Source organism: Salminus brasiliensis, chromosome 1 (assembly GCF_030463535.1).
Source record: "Salminus brasiliensis chromosome 1, fSalBra1.hap2, whole genome shotgun sequence".
Lineage (NCBI taxonomy): Eukaryota > Metazoa > Chordata > Actinopteri > Characiformes > Bryconidae > Salminus > Salminus brasiliensis.
In genome coordinates this window covers 93,822,203-93,843,761 of record NC_132878.1, presented here as the reverse complement: position 1 = coordinate 93,843,761, position 21,559 = coordinate 93,822,203, and the positions used below count along the sequence as shown (strand labels likewise).

At 42.9% G+C, this 21,559-nt stretch overlaps 1 protein-coding gene across 2 annotated transcripts in view; it reads left to right on the top strand.

Annotated features, from left to right (window-relative positions):
* The window catches only part of znf385d (zinc finger protein 385D), a 104,605-nt gene that overhangs the window by 69,062 nt on the left and 13,984 nt on the right, over nt 1-21,559 (top strand). For both annotated transcript variants that reach the window (XM_072692451.1, XM_072692452.1), the window contains exon 4: nt 5,310-5,481. In XM_072692451.1, the coding sequence (XP_072548552.1) occupies nt 5,310-5,481 (172 nt within the window). The remainder of the gene's footprint in view (nt 1-5,309; nt 5,482-21,559) is intronic.

The following is a 21,559-nucleotide window of genomic DNA, read 5'->3' as shown; positions in this document are numbered from 1 at the left end:
TCAGACGTCTGGCTCCGTTCACAGCCATTTAGGCGAAACCCGTTATTCATATCAAGGAAGACATGAGCATGGAGCTGAGTGCTGAAGCTAATTACAGCATACCCAACAGATTAACACATATCTGTTTTGTGTTAAATGGGAATTGCACTCATTTTCGCTCCAATTCTGACTTGGTAACATTTTTCTAGACCTCCATAACGACTTGTTTACTTCTTTAATTTTTAGATTTCATTTTGCTGATGTTTTTGGAAATTTGAATTCCCCTTCAACATAAAACAGATGTGTGCTAATCGTGTGAGTATACCAGCTTCAACACTCCATTCATCAGAGTTCATGCAAGTGTCTTCTTTAATGTGAGGAGCAGGTTTCGCCTAAATTATGATCTGACAGCTTTATTTTCCAAACATTTTCCATTAAACCTTTTTTGGCCCCGAGGTTGGATTAAACACCTGAACGCTGGGTTGAGTGATGATGAGAGATCAAAGCCGGGTGATAAAATGTGTGGCCTTTGTCAGTCGTTCCTTCAAGGCAACTTGGAAGATCTGAGCACATTTTCATTTCCTATGCTAAGCTGTTGCAAATCAGCAAATAAATTGCTAGTAAAAACGTTTTGGAGAGCTGAGTGTCCACAAACTATTGTCAGGCAGTGTGAAACGCGGCCTCAAGCTCAGAAGTGGAATTGTAAACAGCTGTAGGAACCACAAGTCACCACAGAACCGAGACATAAAAGGAATAATGTCTTAAGAGGCTGTAGAAGAATCTCTTGGAGGGGAAACGCTCTAAGAAGATGAGGAAGAAACAAGACCCACTGAGAGAAACCAAGACTCAAAAAGGCAACCTGTCCTGCTCTGTGCCATGCCAGCTAATAAAGAAATGAGCCAAGAAACCAGGACATAAAAGGAATAAGGAAGGAATAACTTCCTAAGAGTATGTGGAAGAATCCCTAGAAGGAACAAACACTCAAAAGGAGGATCTCTCTAGGAAGATGAGAATGAAACACAGAGGAACCAAGACTTAAGGAAATGTCTCTTAGACCATGAGGAAGACCTTCTGAGAGGAACCAAGATTTAAAAAGGGAACCCATCCAATTCTGTGCTGTTTCAGCTAATGCAGAAAGACTCAAAAGGAGGAATTCTCTAGGAAGATGAAGATGAAACACAGAGGAACCAAGACATAAGGAAATGTCTCTTAGACCATGAAAAAGACCCAATGAGAGGAATGTGGAAGAATCTCTTAGAGACAACCAAGACGCAAAGGGGCAACTGTCTAAGATGAAAGAAACACTAAGAGGAAGAAACACTAAGAGGAACCAAGACATAAGGAAAAACTCCCTCAGACCATGACGTAGACCCTCAGAGAGGAACCAAGACTTAAAAAGAGAACCCGTCCCACTCTCTGCTGCACCAGCTAATACAGAAAGGAACCAAGGAACCAGGACATACAAGGAATATTGTCCTTAAGACTAAGTAGAAGAACCCTTCAGAAAAACCTAGACTTAAAATGGAAAATCTTCAAGAGGATGAGGAACAACCGCAGAGAAGAACCAGGACTTAAGGAAAGACTCCCTTAGACTGTGAGGAAGACCCTCAGAGAGGAACCAAGACTCAAAATGGGAACCTGTCCCACATGTAAAAGAACCTCTAGGAGGAACCAAGACTCAAAAAGGAAAAGGGGGTCTTTAAGAGGATGAGGAAGACCTACAGACCCTCAGAGAGGAACCCAGACTTAAAAAGTTAACCCGTCCCATTCTCTGCTGCACCAGCTATTACAGAAATGAGCCAACGAACCAGGACAACTTCCTAAGAGTATGTGGAAGAATCCCTAGAAGGATCAAAAGGAGGATCTCTCTTGGAAGATGAGGATGAAACACAGAGGAACCAATGTTTAAAGAAATGTCTCTTAAACTATGAGGAAGACCTTCTGAGAGGAACCAAGACTCAAAAAGGGAACCCGTCCAACTCTGTGCCGTACCAGCTCATGCAGAAAGGAACCAAGAAACCAGTACATAAAAGGAATAACGTCCTACGGTCATGTGAAGGAACCCCTAGGAGGAACCAAGACTTAGGGAAGACCCTCTAAAAGGAACCAAGGCTCAGAAGGTGAACCCATCTCACCAGCTAGCGTGGAAAATCCGAGCCTGTAAAAGAAACCCAGAAATGTAGCCATAAACAGCCGAAGTCAATAAAGGCAACTGCAGTCCTAGAAAGACACAGTGCCGCACGGTTTCAATGTTCGTACTGGTCTTTTACACTCGATTCAGCTCATCTGTCGCGTGGCAAGGTTGAATCAGGTGTGCTGGAGCAGGGAAAACATTCAACTGAGGGTTTAACTTTGAGAACTGTGGCTTATGCTGCTATCACCTGTACACAGTGGGCTTAAGAAGGCTGGTGTGCCAGCTTCAGACAGTGTGGGAACCTGTGAAATCTAAGAGAATACATGTATGAAAGCTTCTGTAAGAAGATTTGAAAGGGTGAGCATAGGCTTAGCGGGGTGTCAGAAGGGAAATGAGCAAGCTGGTGAAATATTTGTGTGTGTGTGTGTGTGTGTGTGTGTGTCACTCCCCGTGTCAGTCATCGAGGCGGCGTGCCGTTCACATGCCTGCCTCTGCTTGTCAGCGAGCTGACGGCCGCCTTATGTATTCTGAAAGGCGTTCTGGTGCCTCTCGACTGTCTCCTTTGCCGCTGCAGGCAATGTCAGACCGCTGGCCAGGGGAGCGCGGCGAGGTAAACAAGGACAACTGAAAGTCCCTGCATATGGCCCCGTCCGAGTGAGTCATAATAAACCCGCTTTGAAGGTGAATTCGGATGTCGTGCGCCATTAGACGCCTTTGACAATGCCCCTGCATTATTAATAGACCTGAGGCTCTTTTTTTTTTGGTGGCATGTAGACAGGCAACAAACCGGCATATTTATGCCAAGGTTTCCGCCGTAAAAAAGGTAATATCCTACGGCAGTAAGGACGAGATCTCTCTACCCTGCTGAATTCCCTTTTGTCTCCAACATTTGCTCAAAGCATAGCTGTCAATTACCCGTAAATCACAGAGACAATTCAGTGAGAGATTTATGAGCTCCAGCGGCTCGCTGTAAAGCTGGTGAAACTGCGCTGCAGATGGACTTGGCCGGACTTAAAATGACATACAAGATCTGAGAGGCCTTCGCGTAGCCCTCGTTCTCCTCTGCAGCAGATGGGCCCTGCTTGCTCGGTTCAAGTCCTGCGGGATGCAGTTGGGCTGTATTTTCAACCGTGACTGCAAGGCAGGGGGTGCTTGCAGCTTGCAGTTCACAACTTCTGGACCCTGACTAATGTTCTGTTCAATTCAGTTTTAGAGCTGTTTTAGAACAGATATTGCCCCAAAAGAGAAATGCAGGTCCAGCCCCATAATGAGCGTAGCAGAGGGAGACAGTGAGGCAGGGAAAAACTCCCAGAAGAAGGACTGAAAAGGGAAAAAAAGGACATAAAGGAAAACTTCCTAGAAGAGTATGAGGAAGAACCCCTGGGAGGAACCAGAACTTAAGAAGAACCCAAGAAGAACCAAAAATCTGAAGGAGTAGCTCTACCCAGAGGAAGAAACACTCAGAGGAACCAAGACTTATGGAAACCTTAGACAATGAGGGAAAATCTGCTGAGAAGAACCAAGACATAAAAGAAATACATACTTGGACCATGGTAAAAACCTTCTGAGAGGAACCAAGATGTAAAAGTTGTTTAAGAGGAGGAAAAAAACACTGATAAAAACCTAGACTCAAGGAAACACTCACTTAGACCAGGACAAGAACCAAGAACTACCTTGGATCATAATATGGACCCCCCTGAGAGGAACCAAGACTTAAAATAACAACATCTCCTAGAGGATGAGAAAAAACTCAGAATACTCAAGGACAGCTCTTCTAGACCATAATGAAGACACAAGAAGAACATGAGAAGAACCAAGAATCCAAAGCTTTATATGAGGAAGAAACACTGAGAAGAACCAAGAATTAAGGAAAAACTCACTTAGACCATTAGAGGAACCAAGTCTTAAAAGAAGTTGTTTAAGAGGAGGCTCAGGGAAACACTCAGACCAGGAGAAGAACCAAGAATTAAGGAAAATTCCCTTAGACCATGTTGAAGAGTCACTGAGAGAAACCAAGACTTAAAATTACAACCTCTCTTAGAGGATGAGAAAAAACACTCAGAATACTCAAGGAAAATCTCTCCTAGACCATGATTAAGACCCTCTGAGAGGAACCAAGGCTTAAAATAAGTTGTTTAAGAGGAGGCTCAAGGAAACACTCACTTAGACCAGGAGAAGAACCAAGAATTGAGGAAAAACTCCATTGGACCATGATGAAGACCCTCTGAGAGGAACCAAGACTTAAAATTGCAACCTCTCTTAGATGATGAGAAAAAAAGACTCAAGGAAAAGCTCTCCTAGACCACAACGAAGACCCTCTGAGAGGAACCAGGAATCAAAAGGAAATGCTCTCTGAGTGTGAAACACTGAGAAAAAACAAGACTTTAGGAAAACTCCATTAGACCATGATAAAGAACCAAGGCTTAAAATAAGTTGTTTAAGAGGAGGCTCAAGGAAACACTACAGACCAGGAGAAGAACCAAGAATTGAGGAAAGACTCCATTGGACCATGATGAAGACCCTCTGAGAGGAACCAAGAATCAAAAGGAGATGCTTTCTACAAAAATGAGGAAGAAACACTCAGAAGAACTAAGACTTACGGAAAAACTCCCTTAAACAATGAGGAAAATCCACTAAGAGGAACCAAGACTTGTAGAAAAAACAATCTAATGAGGATTAGAAAGAAACACTGAAAAGAGCCAAGTTTTCTTAGACCATGAGGAACATCTTGGTTTCTATGTTAGACCATGAGACACAAAGGCTTGTGCACAAACCCCCAGCCTGTGACTCGGCCTGGATATTGTTTAAAAAAAATCAGTACTAATAGGGATAGATACTTGTTCAGTATCTTCTTTGAGATTTATCAACTGAATGAGAGTGTGGCTTACTGACTGCATAGTGCATACTGAGTCATACTGAGCCAATCACTAGCCTTGATTTCACAAACGTTGTATCGGCTCACAGCTATTATAACAGACCACTTAGACACTGTCAATTTTTTAGGACGTTTTTCAAGTTACCATACAAGCACTGAATTTTAACACCCATTGAGCGTAAATGTCAGTAAACATTAGGGAAAATATTGTGTGGACTACTGTTGGGTAATGTTTGCTGCTAGTTAGCTGGTTCTTGCTTCTGACCGACCTCCCTTTTTTTTCTATTCTCTTCTTGGCCCAACCTCCCCTTTTCTCCACAGAGCCAAGCGCTGGCCCACTACAAAGGCACCAAGCATGCCAAGAAGCTCAAATCCCTCGATGCCCCCAAGTGCAAGCAGAAAAGCTTGGCAGTGACCAGGGAGAATGCCAACAAGGAACCCTCCAAAAGCCTCTCTCCCCCAGTAGCGATGCAGAATGGCACTGACGGGAAAGGTAAGCTTTACTGTTGATTGCTGCATTGGTTCCTTTTTTAGATGCCAAGAAGCTTCATGGAGGCTTCATTTTGAGAATGAGCGACAAATAAAGGTGTGAAAAGTATTCCCATTCATTCCTCAGGTAGAAATGAGTGGAGATACGAGGGTTTAAAAGACTTCTATAGAAGCTGAAGAATCAACTGAAGCTTTTTACTCCAGTAAAAGTGTAAAAGTACTGGTTTCAGAACCACTTCAAGCAGAAAAGTAAAAGTAATGGAAGGAAAACAAAGGCCAAAAGCTTAGGCCGCACAACAGGGGTCTATAGTACACTACCCCCCCTCCCCAAAAACACACTTTTTTAAAAGACCTAATGAGGAGAATGTTGTATATTAATATTAATATCTGATATTATAATGTTCTATTAAAATGATGATGTTAAAAATGTTGGCTCCTGTTTCAGCTGCAGATCTGCCCATTGAAAATGAAGCATTTCAGTAATATCAGCTCTATTAAAGAAGCGTCTCTGTGCTGTACTGAGCATTAACATGAGCTTCATGGAGGAAAATATGAGGAGTCGTTGTCTAGAAGTTTTGTGATGCTGCAGAAAGTCAGACTTCAGAGGCGTGTGATCAATGAGCTTTATTGGAATGTAAATGTGGGGCTCAGTCGGGACGTTTCACTGCAGCTCTCTTGAGTCTCTGCCACGGACACAGTCTTCATACTAGACTACAGACGTCTGCTGTGAGCTCGCTGGAGAGTGATGGGACGTGTGCAGGTGTGATGGATCTCTTATAAACCAATAGGGAGTCAGAATGGAGTCTGTTTATACTTCTCATCCAATCACAGTCAGACTCACACTTTCCGGATGGAGAGATTTATCTGGATAAATAAATAAATAAACAAAGGGAAATGAAATAGGAGGAACAAGGCTGTTTTTAAATGTAATGTAAATGTAAATGTCCCTTAGCAAGTTGTACCTTGACCAGACGCTTTTGGTAGCGTCAGAATTCTGGTTGGATATTTGACCGCTATTCTTGGCAGAATTGGCAAATTTCAATTAAACTTGTTGGTTTCCTGGCACAGACCCGCATATTTTGATAAGGTGGTGGTCAGGACTTTGGAAAGGCCATTCCAGTCCACAACAAGTGTTCGGGGTCACTGTCCTGTTGGAACAGCCAGTTGTGTCCAAGTTTTAATCGTCCAGCTGATGAAGAATTGTGAGGTAGTCCTCCTTCTCCATTATGGCATCCACTTTGACCATGATGCTTCTTTGGATTGAATGCCTCACATATAATTGTCCTCTTGTCCATAACACTATCCTCCTAAAGGCTTTTTTTGTCTATGTGATTTGGCTACAAACTTTAGTCAAGCTTGAAGGGGCTGAGCTTCTTTCGTGGACAGCAGCCTCTCATGATGTAAAACTTGCTGGACTGTAGATGTACTGTAGGTATATTGACAGTACATGTGCCTTGGTGGTTCTTGGTCAGGTCGTTCCTGACCATGCTACACTACTTGTCCAAATGTTTGTGGACACCCCTTCTAATGAATGTATTCAGCTACATAAAGTTGCACCCACTGCCAATAGCATAGGACTGTCTAGAGCTGATCAACATGAACCTATTAACACCATGCTGCTTAATGCCAGGCGTGGGCTATAGGGGTATATAAAGCCCCCCAGCAGCATTGAGCTGTGGAGCAGTTGAAGAACTGTGTGGGGATGATGAGGCGGGGTGGTGATCATCATCATCCAACATCCTGACCTCACTAACGCTCTTGTCGCTGAATGCAACCCAATCCTCACAAGGATTTTTTTTGGGTACTAGATACTTTGAAAGTCGGAGAATCTCGCTCAGTTGTGGAAACAGGAATGCTGTTAAATTCAGCTTCACATGCATAATTTGTGAGACAGGCGAGCTGCTTCTTGCATTAATGCTGCTGATGTTCATTACAGCAAAGGTCACTGCGTAAAACTCCGTCTGAAGCTCTGTGAGACCTGGCACTTTTGGCTGTATACAGAAGAACATGGTATCCATATGAAGAGAAGGAACTTTACTGACCTCACCTGACCTAGATACTGGCCATAAAGACCACCACATAATCCAGGTCACCCCAGGCCAAGGATGTTACATATCCTTGTCTTTGACACCGGGGAGTCTGTAATGTAGGAGCGACCCAAACAGTCTTTCCACGTCGAGGTTTCTTACTGATTCAGGAGATGGAGTCCTGCCCCACTGGATCATGCTAAGCTCTCTGGCTCGAGACTGCGTGCGTAAGCACTTTCTTGAATTAGCTACACCCAACACATGTTTGGAAGCCTTTGTGGAATCGTAATTTACTATGCTTTTTCTTCCTTTCTCTTTCTTTCTTTGCCTTTTTGATATGCCCTCTCGGGTTTAAGAGGGTCCATCTCGTTCTCCGAGAACATCTATTTCTGCTCAAACACCTGCAACAATTTGATGGCTTTTTTTATGGGACAGGTGTTACCTTAAAGTTTCTGGAAGGAATCCATCTGCAGACCCCAGACTCCAGTGCCTTAAATTACCCCTAAATTTCAGTAACAACATCCTGCTTGTCAGAGCTGGAGGCCAGGGTGAATGCTTTTAGCCTTTTAGCCTCAGATGGAATCTTTATCCGAAAAAGGAAAAGAGATAAATGCAAAAATGTGGCGCAACAGACGGCAGCAGACGGCCCCGGGTTCCTCAACATGTGTGGGCAATCCAACATCCAACAAAACCTCTTTTCTTCTCCTCTCATCTTACATTCCTTCTCTTTTCTTCTCTTCTCCTTTCGTCTCATCTTACATTCCTTCTCTTCTCTTCTCTTCTCTTCTCCTTTCGTCTCATCTTACATTTTTTCTCCTCTCTTCTCTTCTCTTCTCTTCACTTCTCTTCTTTTCTCCTTTCGTCTCATCTTACATTCCTTCTCTTTCTCTTCTCTTCTCTTTCTTTTCTCTTTCTCTTCTCTTCTCATCTCATTTTACATTCCTTCCTTTCTCTTCTCCTCTCGTCTCAGCTTACATTCCTTGTCTTCTCTTCTCGTCTCATCTTACATTTCTTCTCTTCTCTTCTCTTCTCTTTCTCTTCTTGTCTCATCTTACATTTCTTCTCTTCTCTTCTCTTCTCTTCTCTTTCTCTTCTTGTCTCATCTTACATTTCTTCTCTTTTCTTTCTCTTCTCTTTCTTATCTCTTCTTGTCTCATCTTACATTTCTTCTCTTCTCTTTCTCTTCCCTTCTCTTCTCGTCTCATCTTACATTCCTTCTCTTCTCTTCCTTCTCTTCTCATCCCATATTCTTTCTCTCATCTCTTTACAAAATCTTTTTTTGTGTCTCTTCTTATGTTCTTTTTCTTCTCGTCTTATATTCTTTCTTTTTGTGTCTCTTCTTGTTTCATATTCTTTCTCTTCTTGTCTCGTCTCATATTCTTTCTCTTTGTGTCGCTTCTCGTCTTATATTTCCCCATGTCTTTTTTCATCTCATATTCTTCTCTCCTCATTTCTTCTCTTCTCATCTCAGTCTTTCTCTTTTCTCAGCTCTTCTCTTCTTTTTTCTTTATTCTTCTCTAAATATTTTTTCTTCAGTCTTCTGTTCTCCTACTTCTCTCTTCTGTTCTTGAGAGTTTTCGTTTTCTTCATGTTCAGTCTTCTATATTTTCTCTTACTTCTTTTCTATCCTCTATCCCCCCTCTGTTCTTACCTTCTCCTCTTCTCTATTTCTTCTTGTCTTCTGTTGTTCTCTTTTATTCTCTTCACTTCTTTCTTGCTCTTGTTCTTTCCTTTCTTCTCTATTCTTTGTTCTCTTGATCTTTTTTTTTCTTGTTTTTTCATTTATTCTGTCCTTTTTTATCTTCTTTTAGTTTCCTTTTTTTTCTTTCTATTTCATTCTCCTTTCTCTCTGGGTGAACTCGTTCTCCTCTGTTCTGTGCAGGATTGTAATTCTAAGCACATCTCTCTCTCTCTCTCTCTCTCTCTTTCTTTCTCTCTCTCTCTCTCTCTCTCAGCAGAAGTCTCAGCATTTATCTCCCGCACAAATCAGGGCTCGGCCCATTCCCGTTATTAAGGGCTGAACAAAAGAGGGTCACTGCGGCAGCTCAAAAGAGCATCAGGTAGCTGCTGCCGCGGCCTGGCGGGCTGCTGGCGGTCAGAGCGGACAGGGCTCGCGCCCAGGTGACCCTAACTCCTCTCTCTCTCTGCTCTTAGCATAGTGTTGGCGGCACAGTGTTGCGTGTGAGCATTTGTTTTTCAAAATGCCATTCGCTAATGAATATTAATGCGCAGAGATGTCAGGGAGATGAATAGCGGAGGCGGTGGAAAGGCGCATTAGCTGGAGTTTATTTGGCACCATATCAGGAACCGGAATGAAAAGCAGAGGGCATGGAGAGTAACAGGCTAGCGACAGAGAGGGGGACGGCCTTCTGGAGCGTCTGCTTAACATGCGGATTTTAGTGCTTTTGCTTTTTGTTCTCAGGACAATAACGGGGTAGAGCGGTGAGTTTTAGGAGCAATCTGGGGATAAAAGCTCATTTCTTTCAGGGAATAACTCACCCAACCACATCGAGCTCAGTTAGCTATGACAGACACAGCCGATAAACCCAGTATCATCATTCAGAAGTCGAGGGTGCAGGTCGATCAGTGTGGTGTATGGGATACTTGTTGTAAAATGGTATAGATTTTGGTCCAGTCTCAGAATAAATAGTGAGATTAGGTCCTGCAGGTTATGTTAAGGCCAAATAAGCAGGACGCTTGAGCCGGATTAAGTCTAGTCCTAGACTAAACTGAAGTGCCAGTGGTGATTGACCACAATTTTGTATGTCTAGGATTAGCTTTAACCTGGGTTTGGGAAACTGACCTTGGTGGACAATTATGAGATTATTATGGAGTTTAAAAAAACGCTGTGCTTAGGGCTGATTAGCGGGACAGCGCTGGATAACAGGACCGTTGGTATAGATCTACAGGACTCTTTTAGGCCTCTTTGTAAGGCTGTGTTTAGCTGTGGTTAGCAGTAGGTTGGTATATGGAATTGTTTTGTGAATTTAATAAAGCTGGGTTTAAGCCTCCTTAACAGGACAGTTGGTAAAGAACTACAGGACATTTTAAAAGATCAATAAAGATGTATGTAAGCCTGGTTAACAAGACACTTGATATAGAACTACGGGACTATTATAGAGATTATAAACCTATGTTTAAGCCTGGTTTACAGGACAGTTGGTATAGAAATATGGGATTATTGTGTATATTGTGTTTAGTAATGTCTAAGCTTAGAGGTATCTTTGAATTATTAGCCTATTCTAACTAGCTAAGGTTTCTTTCTTGGGTAAATAGCAAAGCACTTTGTAAGTCGCTCTGGATAAGAGCGTCTGCTAAATGCCATAAATGTAAATGTAAATGTAAATATATTAATAAGGCTGTGTTTAAGCCTGGTTAACAGGACAGTTGGTTTAGAAATATGGGATTATTGTGTATATTAATAAGGCTGTGTTTAAGCCTGATTAACAGGACAGTTACTATAAAAACATGGGATTATATCACAAATAACACAAAAATGTGATCTGTGAACTAAGTCTGGTTAGCAGCAGATTTCATCAAACTGAGCTTATGTAGGTAAATACCATGGCTGTGTTTAGGACTGTGGGTATAGAAATCTATTGGAGAAGCAGGGCCTGATTAACATGTGGTCTATTCTAGAGATTCTGCGTTTAGGACAGTTGGTAAGTAAATCTTTATTATTTTAGAGATATTAAGGCTGTGTTAAGGCCTGGTTGGCAGGACAGAGTTCAGTCTAGTGGAGAAAAGGACCTACGCGTGTCGGCTGCACAGAATCAAGCAGGGTCTGTGGTGTACATTGTATCTTGGGTCAAAGCAGCAGATACGTGGCTGTTGTCAGACGTTTCTAACAGAACCAGTGGTGCTGTGCCTCCTGTCTGCTTAGGACCCATTATTTGTTTATTGTGAATAATGTATTTGCGTTCGGTTACATCATTAAGCCGTGCAGAAGCTAACGGAGATGTCCTACAAAGCCAGAAATACAAACATGCATGCCAGCAGAATGCTAATGTGTACTTGTAGTACTTGTTTACAAATAGAGTGTGTGGTTGTGTGTGTGTGTGTGTGTGTGTGCGCGCGCGCGCGTATGTCTGTGCTGGGCTGTTCCACCAAGAAGGACAGAGGACAGCGTGATTGTTGCTTTAGATAAGAAGATGACTCAGCAGCCGTCTGTCAGTGGACTCTGTGTGTGTGTGTGTGTGTGAGGGTGTGTGAGGGTGTGTGTGTGAGAAAGAAATGCCTATAGCCCAGCCACCATCTCTCAGTTCCAGTCCAGTGCTGCAGGAAATGTACCCTGATATTAGCTATTAAAGAGCAGATTGTCAGGGGAGGCATGCCAGCTCCTGACAGCTGTACAATGGAGCCAAGGGTGGGTGTAGGGGGGGGTTGGGGGTTGGGGGTATGGTAGGGAGCGAGAGAGGATAAAAACAGGGAAAGGAGAGAGAGAGAGAGACAACTTTTAGCTTGTTCAGTGATCAGCAGCAGCCAAACTGACATCTCTCCCCCAGCCTGGGCCGCCACACAGCCATTCACCAAGCACTGGGCTGGAAAAAGCCCTTACACACACATACAAACATGCACACACACACACACACACACACAGATTACAGCCTGGCAAAGCTGATGACACCACTGCAAATAATCCACCTTGTACCCAGTAAGGCTGAGAACTTTTCTTCAGACACAGAACAGAGCCTGTCTAAGCACACTACACTATATGTTCAAAAGTTTGTGGACACCCCTTCACAGATATGCAAATGCACACATCCTCACACAGCTTGTCTAGCCCCTGTAGAAAAGCACTGCCAATAGAATAGGACTCTCTGGAGCAGATCAACATGCCACACTAATGCCATAATGCCAGGCGTGGGCTAGAGGGGTATGAAGGATGAGTTGGAGAGTTGGGGATGATGAAGTGGGGTGGTGATCATCCAACATCCAGATCTCTTGTCTAACAATCTTGTCGCTGAATCCAGTAGACAAGGATCCAGTAGACAGTACTTACTGGACAGTACTTGAGCAATATTTGGGCATTGGCATTTGCGTGATTAGCCCATGCCCAGCCAACATGCTCATGTGGGGCTCACATGGGTGGAATGTGGGCATGAGATCTGAGTGGGATTGTACATGTGTTGTTAGTGTGGACAACAGCAGTTGCCCTTCCAAAATGGGACCCATTGTTTCAGCCCACCCTTATCTCTCATGGGTCCCATCTAGGCCCCATATGCAGTGTCCAATCCAGATGGGACCTATGTTTAACCCCTCCTGATCCCAGCAGTGACCCAGGTGGGTATCCATGGAACCCATGGAGCAAACCTACTGATTCCCAGTTGGGCTATCCATACAGGCCTCACATGAGCATGTTATCTAAGTTGCCACACACTGAAGATGCTGGAATTATCTTGCTTACCCAGCAGCCCACCAGGAATTGTCCTGGTTCTCCTGATGGCCTGCCCACCCCTGATCGTACGCTACACTACTAATGAGACGACTGGTTTACTGGTTTGCAGAGAGCGAGCTGATTGTGATGGGTAAAAGAAGTCTGAAGGTCCATTAACGTGAAGCAAGAACCTTGAGATCTAACCCAGTCAGACCTAACTGGTACTGGTCGATTGGAAACCCAAGCCTGTTAGTCCGAATCTAGCTGCGGTATGATCTATCCCTTGTTACTGTTTGCGTAGAGCGAGCTGATTGGATCAGTCGGATCAGTGCGGAATTAAACCAACCAATCACAAAGAGGTGGAGGTCAGGTAACGTGTGTTCTGATCGCAGTGATTGTGATAGAAGGCCTGTCTGTAAGTGCGTTCTCATGAGAAATGGGCTAGAACAGGGCAGTACATCCACAGGAGGAATATGAGAGTGGGATTGATATGGATCTTATACCCTGTCTAATAACAAAAACCTTCGGCCTCCGATTGTTCCGCGCTACTTTTGTCTGAGATATTTGTCGAGCGCGCTGGAAATGAGGAAATGGGCTCGATTAGCAGTGAAAGAGAAAGTGTGAAAGGGAAACAGGGCCCTTGGGGACTGATTTCTCAAGTCACAGAGGCATATAATGGGCCCTAATCATTTTAATTAAAACTCTTAATCCAGCATCATGGAGAAAATGTAATCAGAACTCATGGGAATGGTCTGATTACTCCGCAGCCTAACAAGGGTGGAAGGATTTCGGGGAGGTTTTTTTTAATGCTGCCCACTGTAATTAAAGAGAGGAGATTGGCAGGGAGTTTGGCTCAAAGAGAAAGGACGAGGAGAGACAGAATTTACAGACTTGTCAGGACGATGTCAGGGGGCCTGGCCCTGTGCCCTTCATCCCTATAGTGTGTACTTCCCTGTCTGGTGTCTGGGTGGTAGTAGGGTGGTATCGTCTCATCTCCAAGTCCAAGAGCATGTTGACACCTGGCATTAAAACACGACACTATATGTGGAAAAGTTTGTGGACACCCCTTCTAATACATGTATGAATTCAGCTACTTTAGGTAGCAGTCATTGCTGACACAGACGTGCAAATGCACACACGGAGCTTGTCTAGTCCCTGCAGAGCAGTATTGCTGATAGAATAGGACTCTCTGGAGCAGATGAACATGAACCTGTTGGCACCATGACTAATGCCAGACGTGGCCTAGAGGGGTGTTACGCCCCCAGTATTGAGCTGTGGAGCAGTGGAACATGGGCCGTGCTCCATCCAATACTTTTGGAAGTTGGGGATGATGAGTCGGGGTGGTAATCATTCATTCCTTGATTCCACCAAAAGCAAGGAATAAGCAGGTGTCCCAATACTTTTGTCCATATAGTGTACCTATAACCCGGTGGGGGCTCGCTGTAGTTACTGCTCCCTTCGCCTTTGTAGGGCAGTTGAGGAAGTCGATTGGCTCTCTTTTACAGCTCTTATCGTTCACCCTCGCGTGTGAATACTGTAGATGACCAGGAGATTGATCACAGTCATTACGGACATTAATGAGAGGGGACTGGGTTTGCTCTCTCTTTCTCTCTCTCTGTGCTGTTTCAGGTCAGAGTACCTGAGGGTATGGATCAGCAGCAGACTGACAGGGAATCAAAGAGGCCTGCGAGCCGCACAAAGCAGCTTTTAATGACTTGTTTTCACACGTAAAACGGAGCTCTAATTGATTTATGGAAGCTATCACACACACAGACACACACACACCAACCCAGATACACTCATACACACAGAAATACACATATTCCAACACACACAAACACACACATATGTAGTTGTCTGTTGCATTGCCCTGGTTTGGCCGGTTAATGGACTGCTGCTATTCTTGTTTTCTCTCTAAAACCATTTGAAATCCCCTCATTTGCTGGCTGGACGGAGTTCGCTATAGATGGGTGCTAATTAGGGCTGAAACACAGGATGCTGCACATTTATATAACTCACTCTATACAGCAGATGTCTGGGTCATTCTCACAGTGACCCGTACATTTTTTTTTTCCAAGAGTGGGACTGTAAACTGGCCTCTCAGTGTGGGAATAACTAAATAATTACCTGTTTTTTAGAAGATAGTGACACTGGCATCAAATCAATGGCTTAACAGAATCAGTCATCAGTAAGAAATCAACAGATCAACAAGACATGACAACCTAAGATACCCAGGGCTCTATCTTACACCCTGTGCGAGGCACGTTGTGATGCTCGTTGCTATCTTGCACCCCTACAACAGTCTACTTTCATACTCTACTTTCACTCCTTCCTCCTCCGTGGTTTAAAGGGCAGCGCTGCTTGTGAATATATCTACACTAATGGGCATGGTGGTCTCGAAATGAGGGGTGTTCAGGTCAGTTTCTGGAGTATTGCTGTGTATCTCAGCAATAAAAAACACAGGAGGAGCTCCACTGACTGAAAACAGCCCAGACAGACGTTCGTCAACAGTCAGACGTTTGCTGCTATCTCAGCAATGAATTGTCAACACAGGCGTGTGCAGCCCGACGCTCGTACACCCCCCCCCCCCCACACACACACACTTTACACCACTGAAATAGCAACCCGCCAGATAAATAAAAAATAGCAAACCGTTCTACTGCTCAGGTGGGCAAAATAATCATGTTATAATAATCATGATGTAGTTTAACTGATATAATCATGGTAGTGATGGTCAGAGTAATGATGATTAATGGTGGTAATAATAATAGTGGCAGATAGTTAAAGTGCATGGCAATATATTAGGGTGTAGTTGAGTAACTGTACTTTATTGCTGGGCTTGAGTATTATTTTAGATTTGTCTTCTTGATATTGTGTAATTAAAAGTGTAATACTAGTACACACTTTGAATTCCTTACATTTTCATTTACACCTTCACATTTCTACAGATTTCAATTGGTCGTTTTTATATAATAAAAAATATAAAACCCTTTTCATAAAAGTGTAAAATTAAAGCCAAAGTAATGCAGACTAATACCACCCACTGCTTCACATTCCACCAAACAAAGGCCGAGTTTAAACAGTGTGTTAAACCCTGTCACAAACTTGAAAATGTTTAATATAGATGTCTTTACTCCTAACTAACTAACTAATTAACTAACCAACTAACTAACTAACTAACTAACTAACTCCAGAATCGATTTGGCTCCATAACTCCACTTTTAGTTGAGCAAGCTTTCGATACAGTACTCACACTTACCCAGTCTGTAGAATAAATATTGTCTAATGTAATCAGTGGAAAGTTAGCTGTTGCTAAGCGTAGATGGAAATGAAGAAAGACAGGCATATAGACAGATGGATGGATATGTAGATAAATGGATGGACAGATAGACAAACATGTAGACACATGAACAGACATAGATGAATACACAGACAGATATATATATATATATATATATATATATATATATATATATATATATAGATGAACAGCCATGTAAACAGATGGGCAGACAGACAGACATGTAAATAGGCAAACATATAGACAAACAGACATATAGATAGATAGATGGACATACATATAAATAGACAGACAAACAGACACATGTAGGTAGGTAGACAGACAGACAAATAAAGAGACAGACATAAAGACAGACAGACATATAAATAGAAAGGCAGACATGTAGATAGATAGATAGATAGATAGACAGACAAACAGAGCGATAGATAGACAGACAGACAGACAGACAGACATACCAATAGATAGATAGATAGATTGATTGATAGACAGACATATAAATAGAAAGCCAGACATGTAGATAGATAGATAGATAGATAGATAGATAGATTGATAGACAGACAGACAGACAAACAAAGCGATAGATAGACAGACAGACAGACAGACACACCGATAGATAGATAGATAGACAGATAGACAGACAGACATATAAATAGAAAGCCAGACATGTAGATAGATAGATAGATAGATAGACAGATAGATAGATAGATAGACAGACAGATGGTCAGACAGACAGATGCATGTAGATAGATGGACAGACGGACAAATAGAGAGACAGACAGATAGACATACAGACAGACAGGACAGAGTCCACAGAGGCCCATTAACATAAACACTTGGCCGTGTCTGATTCACATGATGGGATCAGATCAGTTATGAAAGTTGTAGCTGAACAGAATGTTAACCCTGCGAGAAGAGTCCAGTGTTTTTCAGAGTAAATACGGTATCAGCGGAGGACCGGGCTGCTGCAGTTAGCTAGAACACTGAGTTCTCTTAGAGGATTTACAGAAACAGTGCCTATAGTGCTCGAACAGCACGGATTACCAGGCTGTACCGACAAGAATATCAATAAAGGACCGGTAGTTAACGGTCTCAGTAGATCCAGCTTTTCTTTAGGTTTGAGGTACACAGATAGTGATGATCCGCCCCTATTCAGGGTAAAGTTTTCAAGAAGTCGGAGATATCGACCGACCTGAAATCTGTTTTTGAGTCTGATGCTAAAATCTATAAGGATGTCTACAGTCTTAGGCGTATTACGCTGAAGGCCACAGCTGATACTCCTGTCGATAACACACTTCATTATGATGCCTAATGAGGCGTATACTGGGAAGATCATCAGCATATCGGAACATTTTAGCTGACTAGTCCAGAGATATATGCTTATTCACGTAAAGAGAAGAGAGCCCAATACATAGCCCTGAGGCACCCCTCCATACACTGTCAAAATGTACAATTCCTCTCCCACACATCCGTCAACGGTAAGCGGAATACGTGCAGCCCTGCTGAGGCTGCAGTGTGGTCTGTGTGTGTGTTAGTGCTGTGTGTGTATGTGTGTGTGTGGGTGTGTGTGTGTTTGCTCATTTTGAGTGGCATCTCCCCAGACGTTGGTGAAAGAGCTCTGTCAGCTGTTCCGACTTAGGTCTTGCTCTCAATCTGAACCCAGTGAGGAGAACCTGGCCTCCTGCAACCCAGACCTCAAACCCAAATCCCTGTCAGAAGACTGAAGACATCCAGCTTCTGAAAACGGTTTTAATAGTCGAGCACATTTTATTCGTCCGTTTGTACAACAGCAACTAAGAGGAAACCTAAAGGCCTTGCATTTTAGTTATTCTGAAAAAAACTCTCCTTAAATCAACCGTCTTAATCACAGGCAATCTAAATGTGCAGTATTTCTAATCAAATGTATAAGAAAAACCCAGCATTATTATGTCTTAATGTTTATTGCTTTTATTACAGTGTTTTTATTCATTTTAGCTGGTGTGAGTACTGTGAGTATGTGTTTTTTTCCTGGCAGACAATTTGGCCTTTTTTCAAGAAATGATGAAGATAATTAATGCAAATAATTTTGCTTATTTTAGGAAATTAAGCAGATAATTAAGCAAAAAACTAATTCTTATTAATAATGTAGATAATAAAAAAGTATAATGTTTGATTTAAAAAGATAATGCAGATAATTTGGCTGTTTCTAAAGAAATAGTGCAGATAATTTGCTTATTTAAAAAAATAAATATGAATATATAAATATATAATTTTGCTTGTTTAATTAAATAATGCTGATAATTTTACATTTTTCAAGAAATAGTATGGGCAAATTCATTGATATAATATCGCCTAATATTAATGCTCAAATAATGCAAATAGCTTTTTAAATTTTGTTTATTTAAATTGTTATATTTGCTTAATTTAAATAATAATGCAGATCTTTCTTTTGTTTTTAAATAATGCAGATAATAATATTGTTTATTTTATTAAATCATTCAAATTCTATATTTTTCAAGAAATTATGTTTATGTTTAGGGAGTTTTAGATTTAACCCTTTAATACCTTAAACAGCCTTTGGTCCTAAAGTGTTATTACAATCTTCTATTACCAGAGAACAGTTACTGAGTAATACACCTTAGTGTGTGATAAGCCTTTCTGCGTTGAGGGGTTAAGGCGTAACCCACCTGGACATTCAGTATCTTATTATGTACCATTGTTATAGATATTAGCATTGTTTCAACGCTGTATTTTTACTATACATACAATATAAGTGTTAAATATGACGTGGTATACAAAGCCACTCGGGGTCTTTGGGCCACCTTTGGGCCAAAAACGTTTCAATAGGTGGTTGCTATTGTGTTTCTTCATGTTTCCTATTGCGTCCCAAGTAGGTTTTATGTTGATTCTGTATGGTTGCTATGCTGGCGTTGGTAGGTAGTTGCTTTAGTGGTTGCTAGGTGGTTGCTATGATGTTGCTAGGCAGTTGCTTTGGTGTCCCAGGTGGTTGCTATGGTGTTGCTAGGTGGGTGCTATGGTGTCTCAGATGGTTGCCATGGTGTCACAGGTGGTTGCTTGGTGGTTGCTAGGGTTTTTAAAGTGGTTGCTATGGGCTTTAAGGTGGTTTCTATGGTGTGTTTCTAGGTGATGTCTATGGTGTGTTTCTAGGTGGTTGCTATGGTGTTGCTTTGGGCATTGGGCCAAAAAAAGTTTCAATATATGTTTTATTTATCCGGAGAATTCGACCCTTCCTCTCTAGAGAGGCCACCCAGGTGCTTGTTCAGTCTCTCGTCACTTCCAGACTTGACTACTGCAACTCTCTTCTGGCTGGTCTCCCTCTGCGCGCCATCAGGCCCCTGCAACTCATCCAGAATGCAGCGGCACAGGTCGTCTTCAATGTCCCTAAATTCAGCCATGTCACTCCACTGCTGCGTTCTCTCCACTGGCTTCCTGTAGCTGCCCGCATCAGATTTAAAACCCTGACGCTGGCCTACAAAGCCAAGAACGGACCAGCCCCTCCGTATCTAATGGCAATGGTCAAAAGCCGATCCGCACCAAGAGCCCTTCGAGCTTCAAGTACGGCTCGGCTCGACCCACCATCCCTCAAAATCCGCGGAAGACAAGCGTCCAGGCTTTTTTCTGTCCTGGCACTAAAGTGGTGGAACGAGCTGCCCCTGGATGTCCGAACGGCCGAGTCGCTCGCTGTCTTCAAACGCAGACTGAAGACCCACCTCTTCAGAGAGTACTTGGACGAATAGTTCTATGGTCGCCTTATTGTATTGTGTTTAGCAATGTCTAAGCTTGGAGGTATCTTTTGTATTAGTCTATTCTAACTAGCTGAGGTTTTCTTGGGTAAATAGCAAAGCACTTTGTAAGTCGCTCTGGATAAGAGCGTCTGCTAAATGCCATAAATGTAAATGTAAATGTAAATTCTGTACCGACGGAACAGAAAAGAACTCTGCTAAATCATTATTTTTGCTAAATCTGCTCCTCGCAAGACGACACTCTGTTCAGTGACCCATGGTGCCCTATGCAGTGGCCTCCAGATACCCAGCATCCCACAGAACAGTTGTGCTCTGCAGTGCGTGGGTGGGCCACTTAAAGTCAATGATGTTCTGTGTAGTGGGAGAATAATAGCACCATTTACTGCTCCAGTTGCCTCCTCAGACCACAGCTGGATAGCTTCAGGGCTGTCCGCCAGGTAGTGCAATGGAGCGGCGTATCTGAAAAGGGGCGATGGTTGGCTTCAAAGCTTCATAGCATATGCAGGCCAGTTTAGCCAGTTTAGTCAGTTTGATGGCGGAAGCTTAGACTGGCTTTAAAAAAAAAAAAATCTCAGAGATCATCCCCACGGCTCTGGCTGGAGAACCGAGAGATAAATAAGAGGGCCACTTCATAGCTCACCAAAATAGAAGGACATAATTCAATATCGATTGAATCCCTGGAGCTGAGATGAAGAGAGTGGATGCTGCCTCTGTGTTATGTCTACACAAAGAGCCCAGGCCCTCATGAGACATTGATCACAGCTCTCCGCCAAAGCCCCGCACCTCATTTCGGGCGAAGAAACCAAAGGCAGTTTATCTTATTCGCTGTAATTAATTTTTGCTGTCAGCCACATTAGGTTATACCGCCGTCTGATGCCACTGTCTGGATATTTGACACCATTACACTGTGCTATGGCTCTCTGCAGAGGTGGGGATTTACGTACTCGGCCACATTACACAGCAAGGATCTTCTGGGCCTGGTGAAAAATATATGAGAGTAGGTTCCTCGTTTAAAAATGGCCTTTAAAGCAACACTAGTAGAATTTATACCTTAGAACTACTTGGCATTTCCTGAAGAAACTACAACAGTGCTTGAAATGAGGCAAGTGCTTGTTAAGGGGTGTGCTAGGTGGGTGTTATGGTGTTTCGGGTGGTTGCCATGGTGTCACAGGTGGTTGCTATGGTGTTGCTAGGTGTTTGCTACGGTGTTTCTTGGTGTTTGCTATGGTGTCCCAAGTAGGTGTTATGTTGATGCTGTATGGTTGCAATGCTGGGGTTGCTAGGTAGTTGCTTAGGTGTTTCAAGTGGTTGCTATAGGGTTGCTAGGTGTTTGCTATGGTGTTGCTAGGCAGTTGCTATGGTGTCCCAGGTGTTTGCTATGGTGTTGTTAGGTGGGTGCTATGGTGTCTCAGGTGGTTGCCATGGTGTCACAGGTGGTTGCTAGGTGTTTGCTATGATGTTTCTTGGTGTTTGCTATGGTGTCCCAAGTAGGTGTTATGTTGATGCTGTATGGCTGCAATGCTGGGGTTGTTAGGTAGTTGCTTAGGTGTCTCAAGTGGTTGCTTTAGTGATGCTAGGTGGTTGCTATGGTGTTGATAGGCAGTTGCTATGGTGTCCCAGGTGGTTGCTAGGGTGTT